Source organism: Anopheles cruzii, chromosome X, assembly GCF_943734635.1.
Source record: "Anopheles cruzii chromosome X, idAnoCruzAS_RS32_06, whole genome shotgun sequence".
Lineage (NCBI taxonomy): Eukaryota > Metazoa > Arthropoda > Insecta > Diptera > Culicidae > Anopheles > Anopheles cruzii.
In genome coordinates this window covers 10,281,831-10,293,829 of record NC_069143.1, presented here as the reverse complement: position 1 = coordinate 10,293,829, position 11,999 = coordinate 10,281,831, and the positions used below count along the sequence as shown (strand labels likewise).

At 43.1% G+C, this 11,999-nt stretch overlaps 4 protein-coding genes across 4 annotated transcripts; 2 read left to right on the top strand and 2 right to left on the bottom strand.

Annotated features, from left to right (window-relative positions):
- Positions 1-282: 282 nt before the first annotated feature.
- Positions 283-2,870, bottom strand: LOC128271869 (UV excision repair protein RAD23 homolog A-like). The gene is made up of 3 exons (XM_053009540.1): positions 2,705-2,870; positions 1,935-2,559; positions 283-1,808 (listed from the first exon to the last, which is right to left on the bottom strand). The coding sequence occupies exons 2-3, from the start codon at positions 2,527-2,529 to the stop codon at positions 1,204-1,206; spliced, it is 1,200 nt and encodes a 399-aa protein (XP_052865500.1). The 5' UTR covers positions 2,530-2,559; positions 2,705-2,870; the 3' UTR covers positions 283-1,203.
- Positions 2,871-3,422: 552 nt separating this feature from the next.
- On the top strand, positions 3,423-5,363 carry LOC128278811 (RING finger protein 141-like). The gene is made up of 2 exons (XM_053017574.1): positions 3,423-4,158; positions 4,243-5,363. The coding sequence occupies exons 1-2, from the start codon at positions 4,001-4,003 to the stop codon at positions 5,030-5,032; spliced, it is 948 nt and encodes a 315-aa protein (XP_052873534.1). The 5' UTR covers positions 3,423-4,000; the 3' UTR covers positions 5,033-5,363.
- LOC128269594 (protein SPT2 homolog) lies at positions 5,364-8,015 on the bottom strand. Its single transcript, XM_053007015.1, has 2 exons — positions 7,911-8,015; positions 5,364-7,838 (listed from the first exon to the last, which is right to left on the bottom strand). The coding sequence occupies exons 1-2, from the start codon at positions 7,974-7,976 to the stop codon at positions 5,841-5,843; spliced, it is 2,064 nt and encodes a 687-aa protein (XP_052862975.1). The 5' UTR covers positions 7,977-8,015; the 3' UTR covers positions 5,364-5,840.
- A 1,545-nt stretch (positions 8,016-9,560) lies between these two features.
- On the top strand, positions 9,561-11,864 carry LOC128273835 (run domain Beclin-1-interacting and cysteine-rich domain-containing protein). Its single transcript, XM_053011894.1, has 5 exons — positions 9,561-10,562; positions 10,627-10,794; positions 10,872-11,069; positions 11,131-11,219; positions 11,691-11,864. The coding sequence occupies exons 1-5, from the start codon at positions 9,589-9,591 to the stop codon at positions 11,717-11,719; spliced, it is 1,458 nt and encodes a 485-aa protein (XP_052867854.1). The 5' UTR covers positions 9,561-9,588; the 3' UTR covers positions 11,720-11,864.
- The last annotated feature ends 135 nt before the right edge of the window (positions 11,865-11,999 follow it).

Here is an 11,999-nt window from a genome sequence, read left to right as displayed (position 1 = left end):
CATCAGCGACAATCTACTACAAGTCCCAGTCAGTGCCAGTCCACTGGCCTATACAGATGAAATAAATATCAAGCAAACAGAAACCGTCTGAAGAAACTGTGTCATCTTCAAATGATAAAAAAATCTTCTAGAAACAAGTCTTTGTCTAGATGTGCCACAGTAGCCTGCCGCAGTTACACTGTTACACAAATAGAATCGATTTTTTTCGATGCTAAATTAAAAGCTCCTCAAAAAACCTCAATTAAAAGTCATTCAATTTTACCAACGTTCTATGCCCGCCGTTTATTACTGGACTTTCCGTAGATATTATACTCCCAACATTTTCAAATAATGAGACAGAAGAAATCTAGGCACTGAGAGTTATTTTTTTGAAAATAAGATATTTTTTTTGAGGAAAGGCGGTTTGTTTAAACTCTGACGAACGGAGTGGGCCGTATGTATGATAGGAAGTGCGTTGAAAATGGCTTATTTCTGAATTCATTCACTGAATTTTATTGAATAACAAAGTTCATCGTACATACGGCTCGGTCTGTTCTTACAGATAAGAAAAATACAATTTTGTTTTGCATTAGAACAAAAAGTTGATAGGAACACCACCAAACACACGCAAAGTCGTACACATCTTCATCTTCGTACACGTCTTTCTTTGGGGCTTTGGAGTGCAGAGAGAAACATGAATAATTTTTTTGATAGATGCAGCAAAATCAAAAGATGCGCATTTATGTTATAGGTATGAAAACGCAGATGCCCCACGGGGCGGGTGTGCTGAAATGAACGGCTTTTGAACCACACTTCGTTGGAGGAATTTCCATAAGCGCAACGCACACAACGGCCAAACGGCAAGCGCTCAGGCTTTTTGATGAAACAATTTTTGTGTTTTGAGTTCGCTGTTGCGACTATCTGTGAAATGTGTTGGTTTAATTATTTCGCTGGAACTGGAAAGTAAGATTAAGTCTATGCTTAAATCATTAAGTTTTTTTTCTTCAGAGGTTCTTCGTTCCGAGACTCTCTCAAGTGTTAAGTTTAGTGTTACGCGATACAATGTATCTGAATTTCATGTCCACATACAAACGAAAAGGCACACCCTTGTGGGTACCAGTACTACATAAACGGGTGAAAGAGTTTGCGTGGGTGTTGTAGTGAGTGGGATATTACCATTCCTAATAAGAGTAAAGAACGTGTGAACCTTTTATATCGAATCGCCTAATCGTCGTCGTCGAGTGTCTGCGAGACGAGAAACTCGGCCGCCTTATACTCGTCGCGCTCGCACGCAATATACGCCTGGATAACAAGATGCTCAGGATATCCGAGAGCCTTTAAACGATCAATTGCGTCCATGTCGGACGGCGTCAGACTGTTCACCATAGCGGCAGCGATGCCTTCCAGTTCTTGCGACCCTCTATTCTCTTGTCTCGGATCCGAGCTCTCATTGATCAGTTCTAGAAACTCCTCCTGGTTGTTGGTGATTATGCGCATAAGATCTGGATTGCTGGATTGGATTTTCTGCATTAGCAACGGCAACAGCGTTCGGTCCTCTCGCAGCAGACGCTTCATGTCGGCAAACACGGGGTTATCGCGCAGGAACGCGAGCGGGTTGCCGCCGGTTCCGGCGTCCGATCCGCTCATGCTTTCCACAGCTAGCTGCGCTGCACCCCATCCGCCAATTCCAAGCCCTTCGCCCCTGCCTTCGCTAGCAACAGCGGATGACTCGCCCATATTCTCCATCAACAGGTATTCAACCGCACGGTCAGGATTGTTCGCGCAAATTTCCAGCGCGATAATGGCGCTCTCTTCCGAGTAACCCATCTCTTCCGAAAGTGAAACCGGTTCAGTTAAGGATAAAAGGCAAATTGAAATAGAAAAATATCAAACGAAATGATAAGAAAAGTATGACTAATTGTGAACCATGTTTCTTAGATCAATGCGTAACATACCTTTAATTCTTTGTACATTGACTAGCAGCTCTTCTGGTACTGCGCCGGTTGATGGGCTGGGATTTTCGTCCTTTGCAGCGTCGGCCGAAGCCGTCTGTTGATTGCTATCGGTACTAGTAGTGGCAGGTGGGGCGGCAGTAGACGATGCCGGCGAGGATGAAGCTGCTCCCTCGGAAGTCTCCCCAGTTTGGCCCACTCCCGGCCCGTCACCTATAACTTCAATTACTCTTTGTTCTGCTGGCTTTTTGCCTTGTTGGACAGACTCCGTCTGCTTGCTCGGTGCGGAGCTACCGGCACTCGACTGCTGACCTTTTTCCAACGCGTCAATTCCAGTAGGCAAAACAGACGGCCCAGGTTTTGTTGGGGTCTTTTTGTTCATTACTACGACGAACCGCTTGTCCGAAAGGTTGTAGTAGCTAAGCGAATTCTCATCTTCCATCACTTTGCCGAGATAGATTAGCATTTGACGTTCGACCGGGTACTCAGAGCCGGTAACGGCACTGATCATTTCCTTCAGCATGACAACTGTACCATTCTCGACGTCTACTTCCAAATAGAATGTCTGCTGCTTTAAGGTTTTTACAGTGATTTTCATTCTGACTACTAGAATATGGCATGGACCGTTCTGTAAAGAAAAAAACAACAGCTATGCTTACATAGTTCCGTGAATTCCGTCTTAGCATGGACAACATTGAACCACGCGGACTTGCGGGGGCTCAAAGAAACTTTACGACAAAATATTAGAATCGTCACGCGTTTGCGACAATTACCTGACAATTGCAAATTTATCTTTGTTCCGAAACAACAGTGAATCGACGATCACGAATCGATAGCACTACACAAAAAACGCTAAACGAAAGGAACGCGGTACAAATGTTCACTGTTCAAGAAAATTATCGCTATACCACAAAAGATGTCCCTCTCAGTTGACCTGTGTAGCCCTAGCCCGCACTACGACTGTAAATGATTTTCAATATTTCATTTGACGTTCGCGTTGCTAGCTGTCAATACAAAGCTCTCCTACAGAAAGCCTGCACTAACACACCGCGACCGCGCTTTACGAGTTCCGTTTTAAACAGAACGTAAAATAGCGGCATCACTCAGCCATTTTGACGACCATGCAACTTGTATGCAATTCTCAAAACTACACCCCACAACTTTTATGAACCGTACCATGAACCCTTTCACCGGGTAATACTTGGAATAGCTTATTTAGTCTATATAGTGAAGCGATTTGCTTTTATTGAAATGGAAAAGATCGAAAAAATCAAACAATCAAATTAAATCAGTTGGTTTCACAAACACTTTGGCTATATGCAGTTTAAGCAATAGATCTTCGAGTCAGCCGAACCAATTGTAAAGTGATTAAGGATTGATAAAAGTTCAATCGGAAACGTTCCCTCTGTAACCCAACCCACCGCTCCAAACTTTCGCAGCATCCAGCCAAGTCCAGTTACACATGCGCGAAGTGCGGGTAGAAACAACTATCTTTAGAATTGTCCGGTCCTGAGCTTGCCCAAAAGCTCATCGGAAGCTTGTCCGATTTCTCCCAATGCTGTGCAACATTCGCCGGAAACTCGTAGTATTATTTATTACTGTTGAATCCTATGTATTTACTATTGAGTTCTCCTAGTTGAAGTTTTCTATTCCATGTTGGTGCGAAAATGCTGCAATACTGAGCAGGTGGTGAGCGGAATAGTAGAAAACAGCAAAATAAGTTTAACCAAAACAACCTGCCAGAGTCTGACTCAGGACAACATTTCACGCACTTCTAGCAGCGGGAGTAAAGGGGTTCTCGGGCACAGTACGTACGCAGTCTACGTTTGTATTCCGCCGGACTAAACACAACTCTACCGAAGTGCGATTTTTTTTTTCTAACACGCCATAACCCAGTTGACATTCGCTAACACTTCGTCATTATAAACTCACAAAACTGCAAGTTTCGCGAAAAGAGATGTTATTGTGCGAATCGAATCTTTCGGTGTGTGTTCTGGTTCACTAGTTGCTGAGTTTGCCCAAAGCAAGTGGTAAGCTGCAAGATTAACTCCCCAGGAAACTTCGTAGAAATGGGTGGCCAAGCGTTGAGTTTGTCGCAGAAAATTCTCCCCAACGACACGGTTGACTCACTGCAGTTCGAGATAAAGAAGCAGGTGCACATTTTCTCCGAGATAAACAACCTTGCTTACGAGGACTTTCAGAAATGCCTCACCGACCTGAACCGACTGTAAGAATGTTCCTTTCGCTAGACGTTCATCTCTAAGCCGCTGCGACTGAGCAATTTAATTTTGATTTCCTTATCCCGCTACAGCTCGCGAAAATGCCTTGATCCAAGCGGCAAGCAGCTCGTATTCGCGGTAAAGAAGGGCACGGATAATTCTATTCTGTGGAAGCGAACAGTCCGCATCGCCTGTGTGAAGATTGAACCGGAAACATGCAAAGTCGACTGTTTCAAGCTGCTGACATTGCAGCAGTTCTTGCGAGTATTCCGCACGTTCCAAACAAACCTCCACGCGATAGTGACTGTGGAGAGCCAGCGAATACACAGCCCCGCGGGGAGCCCCTCTAAATCGAGTCGTACGAGTCCGAGCTTTAACAGCATCGAAAACGTCGATGGCGATGCTGACGACGGGCAGACTAATGAACCGGGTCCGTCTGGGCGGGAGGCAAGATCGACAACCCCGACTTCCTCATCCGCGTCCTCCTCCTCGGCTGCGTTTACTTTTCCGGAAGGTACCACTGCTTCGGTGCTGATGGCCCACGTCGATGCTATCACGGCAGCTGATGCGATCCCAGGGATAACTTCTGCCGGCAGCGATCAGAATGAGTGTTGCATCTGTCTGGAGCGCAAACCCGAGGTATCCTTACCGTGCGCGCACAGCTACTGTATGCCGTGCATCGAGCAATGGAATATCCATCAAAAAACGTGTCCCATCTGCGACGAAGCATTGGCGAGCACCAACGACACTTGGGTCCTGTCCGAAATGCCAGAAGCCGACGAGGTCAGCGAAGAAATTTGCGCCACGCTAATGAAACTGTCGGCCGACACGGTGGATAATGAAAGCGAGAAGAATTGGTGGCGCCGCATGCTGAATTTGTGATCTGTGGCTAACCCACACCAGATGCTTTAAAATTACTTCTTTTCTCGCGCATTGTTTGATTTGTTTTGTTTTTCGCCCGGGAAAAACGTGAAAGTCAATGAAGAAAGCCGACCAAAACGGAGTCATCGTTTGCATTAATGTTTTATCTTGTTTAGTTCCCTTCGAAGTTCTAATTGTTGTCTTTAGCACAGATTATTTGTTTTTACAGTCTAGCTGAAATGCCCCAACAGATGTTAATCGTGAACATTTACACAAAAGTAATTAGAATAACGCTCACCTCTGCTACCTAGTCCATACAAATAAAAAAAAAAACAAATGAAAGTAAGCTGCGTAAGAATTGCGTTTTCTATGCGTCTATGTTATAGAAGAAGTAAGGCGAACAAAGAGTTAAGACCGAAAATAATTGTGTTTTTGTGATGTCCTTCCCTTTTAAGTATATAGTTTTACGACACCCTAGAGTGCTGGATACCATTGTCAGATTCGAAAATGCCGTTTCTCCGGTATTCGTTATACTTCCATTAGTTCATACGTTCTGTATTCATTACAACTTGAACGATGCTTTACTCTTCTTACATTGAACAAGTAAATACAGGATTTCAAAGAATATTTGAAAAAAAAAGCGAACAGGTGCCAATAGTGCAAATGACCCTCTCACGAATTACAAGTGAAATCTCAAACACATTTAAAGTGAAATGGAATAGTCTAAATAAGGATAATTGGTATGACATTGATAGAAAACTTTTCACTTGGCAAAAACTAATCCCGTTTCCGTATGTTGCCGCGAGTAAAATTGTCTGGCGCGTACAGCTCATCTCTTCTTAATCGAAGCCTTTTTCTTCACCATCTTACGCCGTTTCTCCTCTTCTTCCATTCGCATATCCTCGAGATCTTCCATAATACCGATTTTCTTGCTGATGAACTCCTCTCGCATCTGCTGTGCGTATGTCGATTCCATGTTGTGGTCATCCGCTTCATAATCGTCGTTCCGGTAACGCGACTTGTCGTAGCCGAATATTTCTTTGATTGCTGACGAATAATCCTCCTCGCAGTCGCCGTCATCGATGAAGTCATCCATCTCGCTATCGTAGTCGGTGTCACTGTCGATGACCCGACGTTTCTTGACCCCACTAGTCCCCCCTCCATGGCGCGAGGGCTGACCTCGGTCCGCACTATTAGCACTGGGTCGCTTCACTGAGCGTTGAACATCTGACGGTGGAAATTGGCGCGTCTTGGCAAGCTCTGGTTGTAAAGGGCGCTTAGTCGACACTCCAGCTACAGGTTTGGTAGTCATTGCTGGCTGGCCATTTCGCACGCTACCATTCGTTGTGCCCTTGGACGACATTTGCCGCGGGGCACTAACTGTTGCCGACGTAGCCGATGTAGCCGATGAAGCCGGCGTAGCCGACGAGTTGTACGATTTACTCTTCACAATGCCTGACACCTTTGAGGTTATCGTCGAGGTGACGGTTTGTGTTTTGTTGCATCGAACAAGTTGAACATCTGTGGAGGTCGTTTTGGGAGTTGCCGTCGCCATATTGAGTGATTTGCCACCTGTTACCGAAACTATTTTCGGGATAGAAACCGCTGTTCTTGGAACATTTGAAGGTTTCACTTTGGGTCCAGCTGACGAAGCTTGTTGGTGCTGAACACTAGACTCTTTCGATTGCGGTTCCGTTCGGCGTTCGGACATCTTGGGTATCGGTTTAGAATTTAGTGATGCGCCAAACTTTCCGCCCGGCCCTGATGCACCATTTGAAGACCGAACACCGGAGTTACCTGTTTGCTGGATAGATTTAACCGATGAACCCCCATTCAAGGCGGCATGTCCGGCGAAAGATGATTTGACCACCCCGACTGTCGGTGGGATACCAGGCAACTTGCCTGCCGCGCGGAGTGCTTCCAATTTCTTCAGCTTTTGCTCCTTTTCTTTATCCGAGAGCTTTGGATCATCCTTGATCCGGTCGCGCAATCGTCTCATTTCTTGAAAAGCCGCCCGCTCCTCATACTCCTGTTTTTCCTTCTTCGTCATCAGTCGCTCCGGTTCTTGGCTCTTCTTCTCGGCTACGACTTCCACCTTGACGGGTTCGTGCTGCTTCTGCTCGGCTAATTTTATCAACGTTAAAAAGTCGGGCGGAGGAGGACCGCTCGGCTTACGCCCGACACTGCTGCTCTTCTTGTCAATTGCCAATTTCGACCGTTTGATATCCACGTCTGCGCGACGTTGTTCTTCTACTGGATCGTTACGGTCTGGTCCACGGTTACATCGGATCACAGGTTCGCGTTGATTACTGACACATCGCCCGCCATCACTGACCGTTCGCGCTTTTCGACTGCGCGGCATCTGGTCTTCCTCGACCTGACGTGTAATAGCATCTTTGACGCGAGCCTTCGTCTGTGCCAGATCTTCCTTGTTCATCGTTCGCTTTTCCGCTTCCTTGAACTTCTCTTTTTCCGGGTTGTTTTTGTACTTGTCCATCAGCTGCTTGTAAAATTGTGAGGCCACGTTCGAAGTATAGCCGTAGTCGTCCTCATCCGGCTGATCCAGTTCCCCACTGTCTAACTCCTGACCAGCATCATCCAAAACCGACTTATTGGCCGACTTGATTACCTTCAGCATCTTCTCGATCTTCCTCTTCGCTTTCCCATCCCTCCGCGCCATCAGCTCTTGTGCTTTGCGCCGCTGCTCTAACGTCTTGGCTCGCTCCTCTTCGTCTTTTTTTGCCAGAAACTTCTTTATATTATCCGACAACTTCTTCTCTTTACTCTCCTTTTTCGGCGGTGAGAACTTGGTCGTGTAGTAGCGACTCTGGAAATGGTGGCAGAAGAAGGAAGACAAACTGTACCATGCTGCCAAGCCAGCAGAATCGGAAGCACTTACATCGCCATGTTGATCTCCGGTGGATGTATTTTGTTTGGCGAGTTTTAACACTTCTATAAAGTTCATATTTGGTCGTTTATTCGGTCTCGAGTTGGAGCTGCGTTCTCGTTCTCGCGTTGAGCTGGTTCAGCTGAACAGCTACGTGATGCCGTACAGTTTGCTTAGCTGTTTTTCTCACGACGTTACTTATTAGATTGTCCCATGCATGTTAGATACATAAAACTAAATGCACAGTCGAACACAAGCGATCTATATTGATACGAAGCACACAGAGCACAATAATGTAATTGGTAAAACACTATTCTGCATTAAAAAGACGACGTGACTTGCGGATCCTACAAAAGTATTACTATGACAACAGCAACTGGTTGCTGTTCCAGACAGCTCGAACAATGTATCATTTCGAACTCTGCGTCGTGCAACTTGAAAAGGCGAGGAAAGAAAGATATCTACTAGCAATACATTCGTATCTTCCCACAAATGGGCCGTGCTGCTTCGTCGCACTTTCTCAAAGAATATCAAAATACTCAGCCTCGGCTCAAACTGCGTGTAAAGTCTGTGTTAGACTGATGGAACACACTTTCACAACGCAACGATACCGGAATAGTGACCAAAGCTGTAGAGCTACCGTCGACCCACGTTACAACATACATTCAACTACCGCATGTGAAGAACAATTGAGAACGACAAAGCATAAACCAAGACACTATTTTCAAACTAATGAAATTAGCAAAAACAACTATTCCCTATTGCTCTCCATAAATAATGAACTTTTTCCACCAGACCATTGAGCATAGTATGAAATACCTCCGGGGGGTTCGCTATATCGTAATCGAATTGGTTTTGACAACTAGACAATCTCGTACAACATCGGAAACGTTAAGAAGAACGCTGCGTTCAACTTTCGTCTAAAGTCTTGCGTCGAAACTTCGTTTCACCGTTGAGTTCGAGACATAGACAGAAATTTTTTTTTTGCAAATGCCCAATGTAAACCAAACGAAATACAATAACCGTGGATTTTTCGATTTCGCTTTTCTAATATTCAAAATTTGTTTTTAATTGACATGGACAAGCCGAATATTGATAAATGCATTAATGATAAAATACTGAACGTTTGGCGCATACTTGCCCGCTTGAAATAAATCATCATTTTTCTTGTTCTTATGATCGAATACTGGAAATGCAAGAAAACTGTCGACTTGTTCTCTCTATCAAGATGGTCATCATTTGTTTGAATGTTTGAAAACGCGGTACATGGTTCGGATTACAAAGAATAGTCGAAACAAAATTCTCGAATAATCTCGGAATCAATTCCGAGTATAATATAATTTTGATATCAGTCATTCTTTTTGAATTTTTAAATCCATAATTCGATTGCTATTTCGAATTGCGATAAATGAGAACAGCTACACGTTGCAGTTCGACCGACAAAACGCTAACGCTATCGCGTAACGCATTTAGGGCGTTACGAATCCTGCTTCTTGAATAGAAAGTTGCTACAAAGAGATGATTGGCAAACAGAAACGGAAACAAAAAAAAATCGGAGCCTGTTTGACGTTTCACTTGACATTTGTAAACTTGAGGCATCATAAAAGTTCTGAACATAAATATTAAAATAGTTTGTACAAACAGTGAACAATGAGATCAGTTTCGATACTTGTTTTACGTTAGAGAAAACATGAGCAATTTATACCACCGAGGCCGAAACCGTTTCGAGGAAAGATCTTACAGTTCAGGCAATTTGCCCATCACGGAGAGATCTGTTACAAATAACAAATCTCAAAGTTTTCCTGATTTGGCAGATTCAGCGTCACTAACAGCAGAAAAGATAGGCCAGAGCAACAAACCTAGCATTCCTTACTTTAACTATTATGACTTCAATAGTTTACCGTCATCGTCCACCTCAACTGCAGCGCCAATGCTGTCCTCTGTTGCTCCGACAGAGTATGGCGAATATCGAGTAACACCACCAACATTAAAAACGAAGGCGGCGATAGGTTTCTTAGACGATTTCACCCCACAAAAGGGACAAAAACTTCTAAAAAACTCTAATATGTTCGATGGGACGTGCAGTCTTTGGCCTGACTCATCGCTGGAACGCTTGCCTCCCGAGCAAGGACGCATGCAGATGCTAAAGTCTGTTTACTTTTCCCGAAATAATTATGATTTGGATAAAGAAAATGCTCACTTCAAGTTTGCCGAGGCTTTGATATCAACCTTCGAATTATTAAAATGGAAAAAATGTGTGAACTGCTCTTCTAAGGACTCTCTGTATTCTACAAACTGGGATTCGAATCTTGACAACAGTTCAACAGTGTACAAACATTCAGACGAAGATATTGTTGCTGAAGAAAACTTTGATGCTGTCGAAGCAAGAGAAAATGAATGTGATATAAAGACATACTCTGCCGAAGAAATTGCAATGGGCCTTCTTAATAAGTTTCAAGACAAACAATTGCCATTTGCATGCGATTTCATGTGGATGGTTTGCGAAAAAGATGTACCTCAAAACAATCTTCCGATGCCAAGCGGGAATATAATCGATCCGGATGAAATGCACATACTAGACGTAGGAACCTTATTCAGAGGAACCCATGAATGGGCACCTCCTCGGCCACAAGTCATATTTACCTATAAGCCTCCTTCATTAGAGTGAGTTATTCTTGAGTAATTTAAAGACAATGAAGTTCATTACTATTAACTTTTAAATTTTCAGTCGCCGTGCACAAATGAAAATGCAAGGAAACCGTTGCGAAGGATGCGGTATTAAAGTAAACCAAGCGTATATTAACAGGTACAGGTATTGCCATTACACTGGAAAGTACAACTGCTCCAGTTGTCACAAGAATCAGATGGCAATAATTCCAGCTCGAGTTATTCAAAGGTAACACACTGATGCAAAAATATAGAAGCAAAATATTGCATCCGATAACTACATGATTCGTATCTTTTTTCATGCAGGTGGGATTTCACGATTCTTCCAGTAAGTGTATTTGCTTATCGGATTCTTTGCGATATTTGGAACACTCCGCTGTATCGTGTCAATCATCTGTGCCCAGAGTTGTACAACAATGTCAAACATCTTAGAAGTGCTCGCCAAATTCGAGTAAATTTAAAATATGTTAAAGATTTCATAATGATTTGTCGCCATGCAGAAAGGTTTGTATTAGCAGAAAATCATAACCTATTAGCTAATACAATATTTTTTTCATTGTTTCAGCATCCATTCTGTTTTCCAAGAAGTGCCTGACTATTTTACATCCGATGTTGACATGTATGGCATGGCAGATTTTTTGGCTGTAAAAAATGGTGAGCTATCTCGAGTGTTGGTATCACTTGTGTCTCGATGTGAAAAACACATTTTGAATTGTGAGGTATGTACTGTTTTCCTTTGTATTTTTCTTAATCCTCTGGGAGAAACTTCTATAAAACGCTGTAAACGCGATTTCATTATTTTTCTGTGCAGTACGTATAACTCATAAATAGGTACTTATGGCAATTCAATATCAACGCCTCAATGATTTCATACTTTAGCGAAATACATTTAAACATTTATTTTTGAGCCAGCAGTAAAATTTTCGTCGTAGAATGTTAATCTACAAAAATCTCTAAATCATGCACAACAATGTCTACTATAAGGAAACTGAAAGAGATACAAACACTAAACTACATTCAACCAAGGGATAAGATACAGCGATATGAATGATATTAGTCTTAAAATGTTTATTTAATACTCAAGTAAAACGTTTGTTTATTCTATTTTAACTTTCTTCATTTTAGCTCTGTATGGCACGCGGATTTGTTTGTGAAAAGTGTATTGATAAAAGTGCAGAGGATGTCGGATTGAGCAGTAAGAACATACTACTACCTTGGCAATCGAACGTTTATCGTTGCGATAAGTGTGGTACATGTTATCACAAAACATGTTGGAAGAAAGAACAGAATTGTAAAAAATGCCATAGAATCTCAATGAGGGCAAGCCTTACTGAAACTAAAATACACTCGTAAATTATGTTAAAAGAAGCATAACATAAGATGTAAATTCACGTGCAAGTAAATGAATAACATCCGATGAATCATATGAATTGT

What these genes read in the sequence shown, in the direction of transcription:
- LOC128271869 (XM_053009540.1), bottom strand. Translation starts at nt 2,529, where the DNA reads ATGAAAATCACTGTAAAAACCTTAAAGCAGCAGACATTCTATTTGGAA. An exon ending in CAATGTACAAAGAATTAAAG is followed by an intron (nt 1,809 to 1,934) that starts GTATGTTACGCA and finishes CACTTTCGGAAG; the next exon opens with AGATGGGTTACTCGGAAGAG.
- LOC128278811 (XM_053017574.1), top strand. Translation starts at nt 4,001, where the DNA reads ATGGGTGGCCAAGCGTTGAGTTTGTCGCAGAAAATTCTCCCCAACGAC. An exon ending in CTCACCGACCTGAACCGACT is followed by an intron (nt 4,159 to 4,242) that starts GTAAGAATGTTC and finishes ATCCCGCTACAG; the next exon opens with CTCGCGAAAATGCCTTGATC.
- LOC128269594 (XM_053007015.1), bottom strand. Translation starts at nt 7,976, where the DNA reads ATGAACTTTATAGAAGTGTTAAAACTCGCCAAACAAAATACATCCACC. An exon ending in CCGGAGATCAACATGGCGAT is followed by an intron (nt 7,839 to 7,910) that starts GTAAGTGCTTCC and finishes CACCATTTCCAG; the next exon opens with AGTCGCTACTACACGACCAA.
- LOC128273835 (XM_053011894.1), top strand. Translation starts at nt 9,589, where the DNA reads ATGAGCAATTTATACCACCGAGGCCGAAACCGTTTCGAGGAAAGATCT. An exon ending in TATAAGCCTCCTTCATTAGA is followed by an intron (nt 10,563 to 10,626) that starts GTGAGTTATTCT and finishes TTAAATTTTCAG; the next exon opens with TCGCCGTGCACAAATGAAAA. An exon ending in ATTTGTCGCCATGCAGAAAG is followed by an intron (nt 11,070 to 11,130) that starts GTTTGTATTAGC and finishes TCATTGTTTCAG; the next exon opens with CATCCATTCTGTTTTCCAAG.